Below are 14,908 nucleotides of genomic sequence, written 5' to 3'. Positions count from 1 at the left end.
CATTTCAGGACACCAGTACACGTGTGTGTTCCTACCAGTTAAACCCAGTGCTTCGTGTTATTGGCTGGCGGTTACTCACAAATGTGGACGATGTCGCCACCAGCACTGGAAGGATGGGGTGAGGTGAGGATGGGGTTGGAGAGCAGGAGAAGACAAGTGGAGGGAGGGAGCTCCTCTCCAGGTGGTGTGGAGCTGTCGCTCTTCTCACACCGGCCGCCTTGCAGTGTTTGTAACCACAGTGTGGAAAATGTAAGAACACAGTGGTGTGACGCTGAGCCGCCATTAACCAGCCGCCCAGCTGGAGCGGCGGCTGGTTAATGGGGGGGGAGGCAGCGGCTGGTTAATGGGGGGGGCAGTGATTGGTTAATGCGGGGGGTGGCGGTAGGTTACAGCCTGGAGGGGATGTCTTTGATCAATGATTTATTTATGGGGGGGGGCTGCGGTGAGGGGGGGTTGGTCGGCTCTGCAGGTATCTACCAGTCAGACTGGTGTGTTGATGAGAACTGGACGAGTTTTCTCGTGCAGACCTACATCTGCATCCAGTCCAGGATTTGGCGAGGCTCCTTGTTGGACCGGTTTGTTAGCGAGCGACCTGACGTTGCAGTCAGAACGCCGCCGCGGCTTCCTTCCTCATTAACGGGCTTTGAAGGGTTCGTCCTGCTGGTAAACAACTCTTCTGTTGCCATGGATACCAGAGCAGCCTCCTGACCGGGGTGAGGAGACGTCCTCGCGGGGTTGTTGAAGTGTCGTGTTCTGATGCGTGTTTCCTGCCTCCCGCAGCTCGCCTGTGTCATTTACACTCGTTAATAAGTTATGTACCGATCAACCCAACACCGAGTGGAAATGTTCTCACACACCTGAGAAAGCAGGGTGTGTACCTGTGTTTCTGCCAGCAGCATCAGGGTGTGTGTGTGAGAGAAGCCGGCTTCGGCTCATTCTCCTGCTGGTCATGTGACCGTCTGCCTGCTGCCAGCGGAGCCGGGAACGCCGTTCAGGAAGGACAAAGGAAGCCGCTTCCGTCCCAGTTTATCCCAGTTTATCCCAGTTTCACCATATTTCCTGTTTCCAGACAGGAGCGTTTTCATCTCTTTGCTCCAGTAAAACGGATGATGTCACCAGCGGGAAGCGAGCGGGAAAGAACAACCACAAAGCAGGCGAAGGGGTGATAATCTGACGGCGGCGACTTCTTACCGTTTTATCAGCAGCAGTTAATAAAATGTTGCTCTAATTAACTTCATTATTAAATGACAGATAAAAGTATCTGCTAACTGGTTTCTGTTTTCTCTCCCATCTAACTGCTGGCTTTGCCCCTTAACGTGTTGCGTAATCCTGTTTGTCCTCGGCGAAGCGAAGTCACATGACGTCTGCAGTAATCTGCTTCTTCCACACGATGTTTCCCTTCCTGGAAACTCCTCAAACTCTGGTCTCTGATCACAGCTCTCATGGCCGTCGTTCCTCTTCGCTCCTGAATGTGGAATCCTGTTTGCTCGGCGTGAATCTGGCATCAGGAGCAGCACAACCACACGTCTTTACGTCCTTCCCTGACTGCAGGCTTACTTAGTTAGTCCGTTTCTAGCAGCATCCAGGTCGGACACCTGCCTTCACTCCGACATGTGTCCGTCTGGAAGTGTGGATCCGTGCTGGTCTGAGTGGTGCTGAACATCAGCAGGAAGTCTCCAACCAGACAGACATCCGATCTGATTTACATCCCGTGCAGCCGGGACGACCACATGCAGCTTCTGATTGATTGTTTCCAGGCTGATGAAACCCTGCAGAGCCGAGTTTAAAACCTATGTTCGGTGTTTTCTCTCTAACTCTGCGTGTGTGTGTGTGTGTGTGTGTGTGTGTGTGTGTGTGTGTGTGTGTGTGTGTGTGTGTGTGTGTGTGTGTGTGTGTGTGTGCAGGTCCGTTGGATGATGTACTGGATTGTTTTTGCCCTCTACACAGTCCTGGAGACCATCACTGACCTGACGCTGGCCTGGTGAGTGACTGCTCTGCTCATGTTGCTGAATCGGATGTGTTGTCGTGCATCAACACGATGTTGGACCTCCTTCATGTCTGGTTCCAGCAGCGTTCTCTGTGGCGTCGCCACAAATTGCCTCCACAACATAGACTGTATATAAAAGATGGGCGGAGCCTCCGTGACGTCACCCGCAGGTTTCTGAAGAGCTGAATTGAAGCTCGGTGGGCGGTTCCTACCATCACCATCTTGGCAGGGGCATGCGTGTCGTCTCACCCGGAAAATACAAATATGGACAAAGAGGTGGAGCTGAGAGGGGGGCTGTGAGCGTCATGGTGGATGATTGACATTAAGCGAACTCCGAGCTTTCTGTAGCTAAGAGCAAACCGAGCTAACCTGGAGAAAACAGGAGTTAACCAGCTAACGGAGGTAAGCGGGCTAAAGCTAAGTCACGTTGTTAACCGGCTAAAAACCGCGGTTGTTCTACGTTCTTCTGACTTAAAGCGGGAGATCGGGTACTTGTCAATCAAAAGGACACGCCCCTAAATATGCCGAACTTCGAGATTAAATTACTTTAAAACGGGGGAGTTAGAAAAAAATTCACTCCCCCCACAGTTGTCATGAAGGTATATAGGGCTGTGATGATATGCTTTTGTCCCGATTCGATTTGATTCCAATTTTTTGGGTGCTGATTCGATTTAAATTGCAATTCTCACAATTCTTTAAAATTCCTGATTTTTGTAGATAAAAAACAAAAAAAATGTATAAAACTTTATTTTTTTGTTCGTCATTTTTCTTGATTTCAATTAGAAAAAAACAACGCAGTTGCCAGATCCTCATTCTGCTGCTATAATGCCCAAGATGACAAGTAAAAAGATCAATAAAAACAATAAAAATGACAAAAATTTTGTAATAGATTTTTATTTGTTTGAAAAAAAGAATCAATTTTTTAATAAAAATTTATTTTAAAATTATGAAGCAAAAAAATCCTGATTTTCGATTTTTCGATTAGATTTTCCCACCCTTAAAGGTAAACCTGACCTATTAAACCTAAAATGGATTTTTGTACCAGGCTGTAAACAAGTTTATTTCTGCTGTAAACATGTTTATTTCTGCACTAAACATGTTTTTTTCTGCTGTGAAGTTGGTCTTTTTAACATGGGAGTCTATGGGGATTTGCTTTGTTTTGCAGCCTCTAGTGGATGAAGGAGGAACTGCAGTTTTATACACTTTCACATCGGCTTCACTTTTAACCGCCGGAGGCTCCGCCCACCTTTCATATCCAGTCTATGCTCCACAGCCACTGTTCAGATGAACGAATCCCGTTTCCACCTCGTTATCTTCCATCTCCTCCAGCTTTCCTCTCGTCTTCTAACTGAGCACTAACTGGACTTCCTTCCCCAGAAGCCAGTGCTTCCAGTACAGAGATGCACCAGACTGATGTCTCCTCTCACGTGTGTCCAGGTTTCCTCTGTACTACGAGCTGAAGATAGCGTTCGTCATCTGGCTGCTGTCCCCCTACACCAGAGGAGCCAGTCTGATTTACAGGAAGTGTCTGCACCCCCTGCTGTCCTCCAGAGAGAGAGTGAGAGCCTCCATCCATCATTAACCTGTTAGGATGATGCCAGCCCCGCCCTTCTTTTACCTGATTAAAGTCTGTTTCTGATCGTCTTCATCCAGGAGATAGACGAGTACATCGTCCAGGCCAAAGAGAGGAGCTACGAGACCATGGTGAACTTTGGGAAGCAGGGACTGAGCATCGCCGCCACCGCCGCCGTCACTGCAGCTGTCAAGGTGGGACAATGTTCTGCTCTTCTTTCTGGATGTTTCCCAGGTGCTACGCCTCCCCACCAGGATATTTTAGACCACTAAACCTGACTGGTTGAGGGTGAAAAACCACAGAGTTACCACAGGGTTAGGGAGTGGAACCAGAGCACGGCGTGGTAACGGAAGACACGGGATGGCCTCAAACCAAACCAGTTCTCAGCTGGAACCAGCTTGGTACCAGTTGTAGCGCCAGGGTCCAGTCCCGCAGCTGAATAAGTCTTCCACTGCATCGCAGGAGTTCAGGGAGCAGAGTAATCTCAGCTCCGTGGACCTGAAGCTCTGCTGATACTCTTCACGTATGATGGAGCTTTAACCTGCATGTGTGGGTTTCAGGATGAACTGGGTTCACACTGGTTTCTGGAAGCTTCCTGATACATGCACTGGTTTCCAGTACAGAATCATGTCTGTTTTTACTGCAGAAGATCACTAGCATCCAGCGCTGTCCCAAGCATACAGAGACTCCTCCTGATTCTCTGAATCTTCTGATGATGTTCTACACTGTAGACGGAGGATCTTCAGAGTCTGAGGAACATTTTTATCATTTTTATTAAATTGTTCCACAGTTTTTAGACCCAGTTTGTCTCAGACTGGTGAAGATCTGTCCATCTTTCCTTCTGAGAGACTCTGCCTCTCTGAAATGCTCCTTTTATACCCAGTCATGTTACTGACCTGTTCCCAGTTAAACCAGTCATGTTACTGACCTGTTCCCAGTTAAACCAGTCATGTTACTGACCTGTTCCCAGTTAAACCAGTCATGTTACTGACCTGTTCCCAGTTAAACCAGTCATGTTACTGACCTGTTCCCAGTTAAACCAGTCATGTTACTGACCTGTTCCCAGTTAAACCAGTCATGTTACTGACTTGTTCCCAGTTAAACCAGTTAGTTGTCAATATTCCACTTGTTATTTTTCCAGCCTTTTGTTGCTCCTGTCCCAAGTGGAAGTTGTGTTAGTCTTTGTCCTTTACAGCATCAGCTGACATTAAAAGCACCGTTAATCATGGCGTCTGGCTTTCTGTATGTCCCGTTATCTGGTCTCTGGTTTATCCGAGTCTGCTTGTGTTTTCTGCCCTTTATGGTCCCAGATCCTTAAAAAGCTCCTTGTGTCTGTGTTAAGACCTTGTTCCATGCAGGCTGATGCAGCAGAAAGCGTCTGAGGCGACTGATTCATGAAGCTCTTACAGAGGTTTGTGATTGCGTCGCCCCCCTGGTCGGACCTCAGAGGAGATTTAACGACCAGTTTGCTTTGCTTTTCCTCTGTCTGTGTAAAACCTGACAGCAGAGCGTTTCAGCTGCAGGACTGTGGAGTCGGAGCAAACAGTCCCGGCTGTCTGTGGAGGATTAAAACTGCCAGTCCACTCCTTTTCTCTTTGTTTAGTAGTTCAGGAGTTTTTACCCCACCACCACAAGCTTCCCAACGTGCACGCTGGACTAAAGAGTCGATTAACGCGATGCGACCCTGAGCTCCGTTCTGGAGCACCAGTGATGCTCAGGGAGGTGTCGACAGAACGATGTGAAACTGGCAGATCAGATACGTTCATCAGTAACCACGGGCCGCTGTTTGACATACTCCTTCCTGATATTCTTTCCTGTTTGTCGCTAACATTTCTGTTGCCACGGTTACCAACCGGCGTTTGAGCCAGCGCAGTGATTTAGAATTATTGGACTGTTTGACGGAACTACTTTTAACTGGTGTTTTATGTGACCTTTTAACCCTGCAACCAATCAGAATGGGATAAGTATGGGTTAACGCCCAACGAGGTGTCCATTATCAGAAATGAATGGACGATGTGGGATAAAGTCAGTTATTTAACAGCTGGTGGTTAAAATGGACCATTTTGGAGTCTGACTGGGTTTCCAGCTTTAACTCTACCTTGTGTTTCTCTCTCTCTTTACCTGCTCTGACAAACTTCTGTAGGGTTTCTGCTCTTCAGCAGGTAAAAACCCGTCTGTGGACACCACACTCATCACACCTTCATTGTGTTTCCTCAGAGCTTTTCTCAGCCCGCTCCACTTACACCCCACAGCGCCTATTTCAGGATGATCCTTTATCATTTGTGGTTAAATTTTAGTTTCATTTTAACAAAGTTTCTCTTTTCATTCACTTCTTGTTTCATGAAACCGTTTTTTATATTCATGTTGTTTTCATGCATTGTGGCGACTAATACCTGCATGAACAACTGTCTTGTTCTGTTGACCCGAGAACCTTCTGTTGTACTGGTCAGCCTCAGTGTGACTGACTGGTCTTCCCCCCCCCCCCCCCCCCCCCCCCCCCACCTCATCTTCCAGTCATGACAGCTGTTTGAAGATTTGTGCTTTTGCTTTTTTTTGTCTTTTATTTCATATAATCAGAAACATCCAGCCAGCAGATGAAATCCCATTTTGAACAGGTCCATATGTGGAAAACTGGATGGAAAGAGCAGTGTGTGTGTGTGTGTGTGTGTGTGTGTGTGTGTGTGTGTGTGTGTGTGTGTGTGTGTGTGTGTGTGTGTGTGTGTGTGTGTGTGTGTGTGTGTGTGTGTGTGTGTGTGTGTTCGGTGGATTTTATGTTTACTGTAACAAAGCTTCTCAGTGATAAATATGATTCTGTTGGAAACAAAGAAATATTCCACCAAACGGGGATTTCCTGACTCAGCTCAGTCTGATGGTTTGTTGAATCAACTCATGCAACCTGACTTCTGAAAAGGCATCAGAGACTCTTGCAGCGGCTCCAAGCGTCTTCTGTATATACACACTATATATACACTAGGGTAAGACTCCATTAATTTATCTATAACAAGTACAGGCTTTGTAATTAAATAATATCAGTTAGTCACGTAACAAAATTTGCCCCAAAAAGCAAAATTTTTTCATTTGAATGATTTTAAAAGGATGATTAAATCATATAATAGTAAAACATTAATACTATAAACTCAAACTCTATTAAAATAGAAAACATTGTGGCCAAAACCGAACAGACCCAAAGTTAAAGTGTCATTTTAAATACTTTAACAGCTCCAGTTGTTCTGTAAGAGTCTACAACATGTTACAGTAAGTTCAACTTTATAAATGTTGAAATTTAACTTCATAAATAGACATTAATATCTGACAGTAAACCAGGACATGTTAACCAGCAACTCCTTCAGTCTGACGTTGCAGGAGAAGTGATCACCTCCTGGTCGGACAGCCGCGCGGAGCTGCATGAGGACCGAGCTACGTGTCTTCTTCAGGATGGGACGGGGAGGCGTTGCTAACAGAGAAGAGAAAACCACACCTTCCTTTATCGTTACTCACCAGAGTCCCTGATACCATCAGAAACAGACGGGAGACTTACTGAGACTCCTTTTGTCTGTAAATAAACTCAGTGAACGCTCTGAAATATGCTAAATGTAGCGCCAGTTAGCATATTTAGCAGAGGTACATCAGAGTAATCGCTGTACCAGAAAATTGTGCTCTGACAAAGAACCCGCAATTAAATGTTTGGTTTTTTTTTAAAAAGAAAAAAAAAACCCCAACCCTTAATATTTCTGTAATTAATTAATCATAGTTAAAGCATTAAAGTTCCACCCCTAATAAATACATTTTGTTGCTTCCTCTTGATGTTTTGCTGAACTTTCTTCAATGAGAAACTGTTTTCCATCCAGGTTTGATGCTGCGCCGCTTCATTGAGCGGTGCTGTCCATCTCGGCTCACACTGAAGGTTTTTGGCTGTTTTATCAGTGCAGGCAGACTTCAGTCCAGCTTTCCAGTAACCTGGCCGTGTGTTCCTGTCAGAGAAGAGGCTGGAGGCGACTGAGACGTTCTAAGTTAGTTTGGGTCGGAATGGTGTTATATAACATGACGGACAGTCTTCATTTAACTCCGTTTCCGTCCAGCACAAGACTATCTTTGTTCTCCGCTCCATATGACAGAACAAAGCCAAAGCTCCACCGAACAGAACTGAGAACCGCCCACACGGCACCGTGTGTTTCTCACTCTGCCCCCTAGTGGCAGCAAGCCGCTACTGCATGTACAGGTTCTGGGAAGCACCAGCTCAGTGAAACCGGACCAGGATCAGATTTCTTCTCGTGCTACTGGCATATCTGTGATGATGCGTTACCATGCCAACAGCAACGTTTTGCAGTTACCATGCCAACAGGAACCCTGATCCATCCCCGTACCATCAGAACCCCGATCCGTCCCCGTACCATCAGAACCCTGATCCATCCCCGTACCATCAGAACCCTGATCCGTCCCCGTACCATCAGAACCCTGATCCATCCCCGTACCATCAGAACCCCGATCCGTCCCCGTACCCGTCCCCGTACCATCAGAACCCCGATCCATCCTCATACCATCAGAACCCCGATCCATCCCCGTACCATCAGAACCCCGATCCATCCCCGTACCATCAGAACCCTGATCCGTCCCCATACCATCAGAACCCTGATCCGTCCCCGTACCATCAGAACCCCGATCCATCCCCGTACCATCAGAACCCTGATCCATCCCCGTACCATCAGAACCCCGATCCATCCCCGTACCATCAGAACCCCGATCCGTCCCCGTACCATCAGAACCCCGATCCGTCCCCGTACCATCAGAACCCCGATCCGTCCCCGTACCATCAGAACCCCGATCCGTCCCCGTACCATCAGAACCCCGATCTGTCCCCATACCATCAGAACCCCGATCCATCCCCGTACCATCAGAACCCCGATCCGTCCCCGTACCATCAGAACCCCGATCCATCCTCATACCATCAGAACCCCGATCCATCCCCGTACCATCAGAACCCCGATCCGTCCCCGTACCATCAGAACCCCGATCCGTCCCCGTACCATCAGAACCCTGATCCGTCCCCGTACCATCAGAACCCCGATCCGTCCCCGTACCATCAGAACCCCAATCTGTCCCCGTACCATCAGAACCCCGATCTGTCCCCGTACCATCAGAACCCCGATCCATGCCCGTACCATCAGAACCCCGATCTGTCCCCGTACCATCAGAACCCCGATCCATCCTCATACCATCAGAACCCTGATCCGTCCCCGTACCATCAGAACCCTGATCCGTCCCCGTACCATCAGAACCCCGATCCATGCCCGTACCATCAGAACCCCGATCCATGCCCGTACCATCAGAACCCCGATCCGTCCCCGTACCATCAGAACCCCGATCCGTCCCCGTACCATCAGAACCCCGATCCGTCCCCGTACCATCAGAACCCCGATCCGTCCCCGTACCATCAGAACCCCGATCCGTCCCCGTACCATCAGAACCCCGATCCGTCCCCGTACCATCAGAACCCCGATCCGTCCCCGTACCATCAGAACCCCGATCCGTCCCCGTACCATCAGAACCCCGATCCGTCCTCGTACCATCAGAACCCCGATCCGTCCCCGTACCATCAGAACCCCGATCCGTCCCCGTGGCATCAGAACCCCGATCCGTCCCCGTGGCATCAGAACCCCGATCCGTGCCCGTACCATCAGAACCCCGATCCGTCCCCGTGGCATCAGAACCCCGATCCGTCCCCGTGGCATCAGAACCCCGATCCGTCCCCGTGGCATCAGAACCCTGATCCAATGCTGCACCATCACAGAACCGGTCTTTTGACAAAGGTTTTCACCAACTGGAGAATCTCCTCCTCCTCTTGTACATCCAGAACCGCATGTGTTTCTCCATGAGATGAAGTTGATGAGACAAACATGCTGCTGGGTTCACACAGTTCTCTTCCACTTCGTCTGGTTGCAGTTTCATTATCATTAATCTGGATCTTTCCCTGTGGTCCAGTTTATCATCCAGCTCTATGGTCTAATGATGACGGAGTGTGTGTCTGTAGAGTGGTGGGACTGGTTGTATGGTGTCTGTGGAGTGGTGGGACTGGTTGTATGGTGTCTGTGGAGTGGTGGGAATGGTTGTATGGTGTCTGTGGAGTGGTGGGACTGGTTGTATGGTGTCTGTAGAGTGGTGGGACTGGTTGTATGGTGTCTGTCGAGTGGTGGGACTGGTTGTATGGTGTCTGTCGAGTGGTGGGACTGGTTGTATGGTGTCTGTGGAGTGGTGGGACTGGTTGTATGGTGTCTGTGGAGTGATAGGACTGGTTGTATGGTGTCTGTGGAGTGATAGGACTGGTTGTATGGTGTCTGTGGAGTGATGGGACTGGTTGTATGGTGTCTGTGGAGTGATGGGACTGGTTGTATGGTGTCTGTGGAGTAATGGGACTGGTTGTATGGTGTCTGTGGAGTGATGGGACTGGTTGTATGGTGTCTGTGGAGTGGTGGGACTGGTTGTATGGTGTCTGTGGAGTAATGGGACTGGTTGTATGGTGTCCGTGGAGTGGTGGGACTGGTTGTATGGTGTCTGTGGAGTGGTGGAGCTGGTTTTATGATGTCTGTGGAGTGGTGGGACTGGTTGTATGGTGTCCGTGGAGTGGTGGGACTGGTTGTATGGTGTCTGTGGAGTGGTGGGACTGGTTGTATGGTGTCTGTGGAGTGGTGGAGCTGGTTTTATGATGTCTGTGGAGTGGTGGGACTGGTTTTATGGTGTCCGTGGAGTGGTGGGACTGGTTGTATGGTGTCTGTGGAGTGATGGGACTGGTTGTATGGTGTCCGTGGAGTGATGGGACTGGTTGTATGGTGTCCGTGGAGTGATGGGACTGGTTGTATGGTGTCCGTGGAGTAATGGGACTGGTTGTATGGTGTCTGTGGAGTGATGGGACTGGTTGTATGGTGTCTGTGGAGTGGTGGGACTGGTTTTATGGTGTCCGTGGAGTGGTGGGACTGGTTGTATGGTGTCTGTGGAGTGATGGGACTGGTTGTATGGTGTCCGTGGAGTGGTGGGACTGGTTTTATGGTGTCCGTGGAGTGGTGGGACTGGTTGTATGGTGTCTGTGGAGTGATGGGACTGGTTGTATGGTGTCTGTGGAGTGATGGGACTGGTTGTATGGTGTCTGTGGAGTGGTGGGACTGGTTGTATGGTGTCTGTGGAGTGGTGGGACTGGTTGTATGGTGTCTGTGGAGTGATGGGACTGGTTGTATGGTGTCCGTGGAGTGGTGGGACTGGTTGTATGGTGTCCGTGGAGTGATGGGACTGGTTGTATGGTGTCTGTGGAGTGATGGGACTGGTTGTATGGTGTCTGTGGAGTGGTGGGACTGGTTGTATGGTGTCTGTGGAGTGGTGGGACTGGTTGTATGGTGTCTGTGGAGTGATGGGACTGGTTGTATGGTGTCTGTGGAGTGGTGGGACTGGTTGTATGGTGTCTGTGGAGTGGTGGGACTGGTTGTATGGTGTCTGTGGAGTGGTGGGACTGGTTGTATGGTGTCTGTGGAGTGGTGGAGCTGGTTTTATGATGTCTGTGGAGTGGTGGGACTGGTTGTATGGTGTCCGTGGAGTGGTGGGACTGGTTGTATGGTGTCCGTGGAGTGGTGGGACTGGTTGTATGGTGTCCGTGGAGTGGTGGGACTGGTTGTATGGTGTCCGTGGAGTGGTGGGACTGGTTGTATGGTGTCCGTGGAGTGGTGGGACTGGTTGTATGGTGTCCGTGGAGTGGTGGGACTGGTTGTATGGTGTCCGTGGAGTGGTGGGACTGGTTGTATGGTGTCCGTGGAGTGATGGGACTGGTTGTATGGTGTCCGTGGAGTAATGGGACTGGTTGTATGGTGTCTGTGGAGTGATGGGACTGGTTGTATGGTGTCTGTGGAGTGGTGGGACTGGTTTTATGGTGTCTGTGGAGTGATGGGACTGGTTGTATGGTGTCTGTGGAGTGATGGGACTGGTTGTATGGTGTCTGTGGAGTGGTGGGACTGGTTGTATGGTGTCTGTGGAGTGGTGGGACTGGTTGTATGGTGTCTGTGGAGTGATGGGACTGGTTGTATGGTGTCTGTGGAGTGGTGGGACTGGTTGTATGGTGTCTGTGGAGTGGTGGGACTGGTTGTATGGTGTCTGTGGAGTGGTGGAGCTGGTTGTATGGTGTCTGTGGAGTGGTGGGACTGGTTGTATGGTGTCTGTGGAGTGGTGGGACTGGTTGTATGGTGTCTGTGGAGTGGTGGGACTGGTTGTATGGTGTCCGTGGAGTGGTGGGACTGGTTGTATGGTGTCCGTGGAGTGGTGGGACTGGTTGTATGGTGTCCGTGGAGTGGTGGGACTGGTTGTATGGTGTCCGTGGAGTGGTGGGACTGGTTGTATATGTCCGTGGAGTGGTGGGACTGGTTGTATGGTGTCCGTGGAGTGATGGGACTGGTTGTATGGTGTCTGTGGAGTGATGGGACTGGTTGTATGGTGTCTGTGGAGTAATGGGACTGGTTGTATGGTGTCTGTGGAGTGGTGGAGCTGGTTTTATGATGTCTGTGGAGTGGTGGGACTGGTTTTATGGTGTCCGTGGAGTGGTGGGACTGGTTGTATGGTGTCTGTGGAGTGATGGGACTGGTTGTATGGTGTCCGTGGAGTGATGGGACTGGTTGTATGGTGTCCGTGGAGTGATGGGACTGGTTGTATGGTGTCCGTGGAGTAATGGGACTGGTTGTATGGTGTCTGTGGAGTGATGGGACTGGTTGTATGGTGTCTGTGGAGTGGTGGGACTGGTTTTATGGTGTCTGTGGAGTGGTGGGACTGGTTTTATGGTGTCCGTGGAGTGGTGGGACTGGTTGTATGGTGTCTGTGGAGTGATGGGACTGGTTGTATGGTGTCCGTGGAGTGGTGGGACTGGTTTTATGGTGTCCGTGGAGTGGTGGGACTGGTTGTATGGTGTCTGTGGAGTGATGGGACTGGTTGTATGGTGTCTGTGGAGTGATGGGACTGGTTGTATGGTGTCTGTGGAGTGGTGGGACTGGTTGTATGGTGTCTGTGGAGTGGTGGGACTGGTTGTATGGTGTCTGTGGAGTGATGGGACTGGTTGTATGGTGTCCGTGGAGTGGTGGGACTGGTTGTATGGTGTCTGTGGAGTGATGGGACTGGTTGTATGGTGTCTGTGGAGTGATGGGACTGGTTGTATGGTGTCTGTGGAGTGGTGGGACTGGTTGTATGGTGTCTGTGGAGTGGTGGGACTGGTTGTATGGTGTCTGTGGAGTGGTGGGACTGGTTGTATGGTGTCTGTGGAGTGGTGGGACTGGTTGTATGGTGTCCGTGGAGTGGTGGGACTGGTTGTATGGTGTCCGTGGAGTGGTGGGACTGGTTGTATGGTGTCCGTGGAGTGGTGGGACTGGTTGTATGGCGTCCGTGGAGTGGTGGGACTGGTTGTATGGTGTCCGTGGAGTGGTGGGACTGGTTGTATGGTGTCCGTGGAGTGGTGGGACTGGTTGTATGGTGTCCGTGGAGTGGTGGGACTGGTTGTATGGTGTCCGTGGAGTGGTGGGACTGGTTGTATGGTGTCCGTGGAGTGGTGGGACTGGTTGTATGGCGTCCGTGGAGTGGTGGGACTGGTTGTATGGTGTCCGTGGAGTGGTGGGACTGGTTGTATGGTGTCCGTGGAGTGGTGGGACTGGTTGTATGGTGTCCGTGGAGTGGTGGGACTGGTTGTATGGTGTCCGTGGAGTGGTGGGACTGGTTGTATGGTGTCCGTGGAGTGGTGGAACTGGTCTTATGATGTCTGTGGGGAAGACTGACTGCAGATGTTGATGGAAGCTGTTCAGCTCCTGATGTGTGAGTCATATTGATCCTGACATGTGATACCGACTGCTGTGTGATCCACAGGGTCAGGGGGCCATCACGGAGAAGCTGCGGAGCCTGAGCATGCATGACCTCACACAGATAGGCCAGCAGGACGACCGCGGAAACCAGCTGTACCAGTACAGCTCCCAGTCAGCCAACCCTGCTGTCAGGAGATCCCAGAGCACCGACAGAGATGGTACACACATGAAACACTCAGAAAACACACGCATGTAGTCCAGAGATGTGTTCCACTGTGTAACATGAAACTACAAGCAGAATCCCATCATGTCTGATTTTATTCCCAGTACAAGCAACCAGTCAGGGGATGGAATGGAGAGAAAATACCAGCTGGAATTTAACTCTTGAATCGTTTTAATTCAGGAAGTCGACTTCTCTTCCCAATCAATCAGACGTTTGAATAAAAAAACGATCTAATCGTTGAACGTGATCAGTGGTTCCAGACACGTTTCCTGCTGACCGGGTCGGTACCGGCTGACTCCACCAGTTCCACATTTCACCTGTAGGATCCGCAATGGGAACGGTTCCACCTGTTCCTTCTCCAGCTGATCTGGAACATTCTCTGCTTCCGTTCATGTGATTGGATCTCCGTTTCTGATGCCGGCTTATTAAACGTAGACTGTGTATCATCTGCAGCATCGTCTTGGTTCTGTTCGCGTCGGAGCCAAAAGAACCGGTTCACATGCAGTGCTGCTTCCTTTCCTATTTGTCCTGTTGGACAATCCTCACCTGGACTCCCTCACCTCACTGCCTTTAGCTAAAAGATGTGATGTTAATGTGTAGCAGCGGGATTACAGCCTCACAGGACGGCTGGAGGTAAGTCCACCCAGCACCCTGGCAGGAACTGGTTCCAACCCATTAAAACCTCCTGCCCAGTTCAGCGGGTGATGAATGAATCCAGTCATTTCAGTAACGTGTCGTGATGCAGCTGGATGAGGAGAGAACATGGAGGAGGAGACCAGGATGGACGGTGGAAAGGATGAGGCTGCTTCCAGGAGGAGAGAGGAGGAAGACTGGGAGACTTCTCATCTCACTCAGTCAGACCAGGACGATTCTGACCGGCTGGAAACTCCAGAAACGTTTCCATGGATAAATATTTCCTCTGTCAGTGGAAATCAGGCTGATCAGATGGGCTCCGATGTTTCCACGGACATAGATCTGCACAACGTTTGAGTCTCATCATTGCCATGACGTGTGCGGCACGTCGCAGGTCCTGCAACGTAGGAAGCAATATTCACCTGTCCATCCAGCACCTGCAGACGTGGATGAGCCTGTACACCTTACCATGACTCAAAAGCAGAAAGGAACGATAGAACGAAACATTTACTCAGGTTTCAGCTCAACAAACACTGAGAGTAACTCCTACAGTACCACAAACCCTACCTGTAACACTTACAGCGCGACCTGAGACCAGCTCAGGTTGATCCAGAATATCCTGCATGGATGCTGGATGTGATCGATCAGTTGTGTGATGATGGAAAGATTTAACATGATGA

The 14,908-nt window shown here is 50.0% G+C and overlaps 1 protein-coding gene across 1 annotated transcript in view; it reads left to right on the top strand.

Moving 5' to 3' along the window:
* Positions 1 to 14,908, top strand: part of reep3b (receptor accessory protein 3b) — a 49,169-nt gene that overhangs the window by 24,628 nt on the left and 9,633 nt on the right. The window contains exons 3-6 of the mRNA XM_079260316.1: positions 1,905 to 1,981; positions 3,425 to 3,545; positions 3,641 to 3,754; positions 13,437 to 13,590. Of these exons, the coding sequence (XP_079116442.1) occupies positions 1,905 to 1,981; positions 3,425 to 3,545; positions 3,641 to 3,754; positions 13,437 to 13,590 (466 nt within the window). The remainder of the gene's footprint in view (positions 1 to 1,904; positions 1,982 to 3,424; positions 3,546 to 3,640; positions 3,755 to 13,436; positions 13,591 to 14,908) is intronic.

This window comes from Telmatherina bonti, assembly GCF_933228915.1.
Source record: "Telmatherina bonti genome assembly, chromosome: 21".
Classification (NCBI taxonomy): domain Eukaryota; kingdom Metazoa; phylum Chordata; class Actinopteri; order Atheriniformes; family Telmatherinidae; genus Telmatherina; species Telmatherina bonti.
The sequence above is the reverse complement of the archived record's forward strand: the minus strand, read 5'-3'. Positions and strand labels throughout refer to the sequence as shown.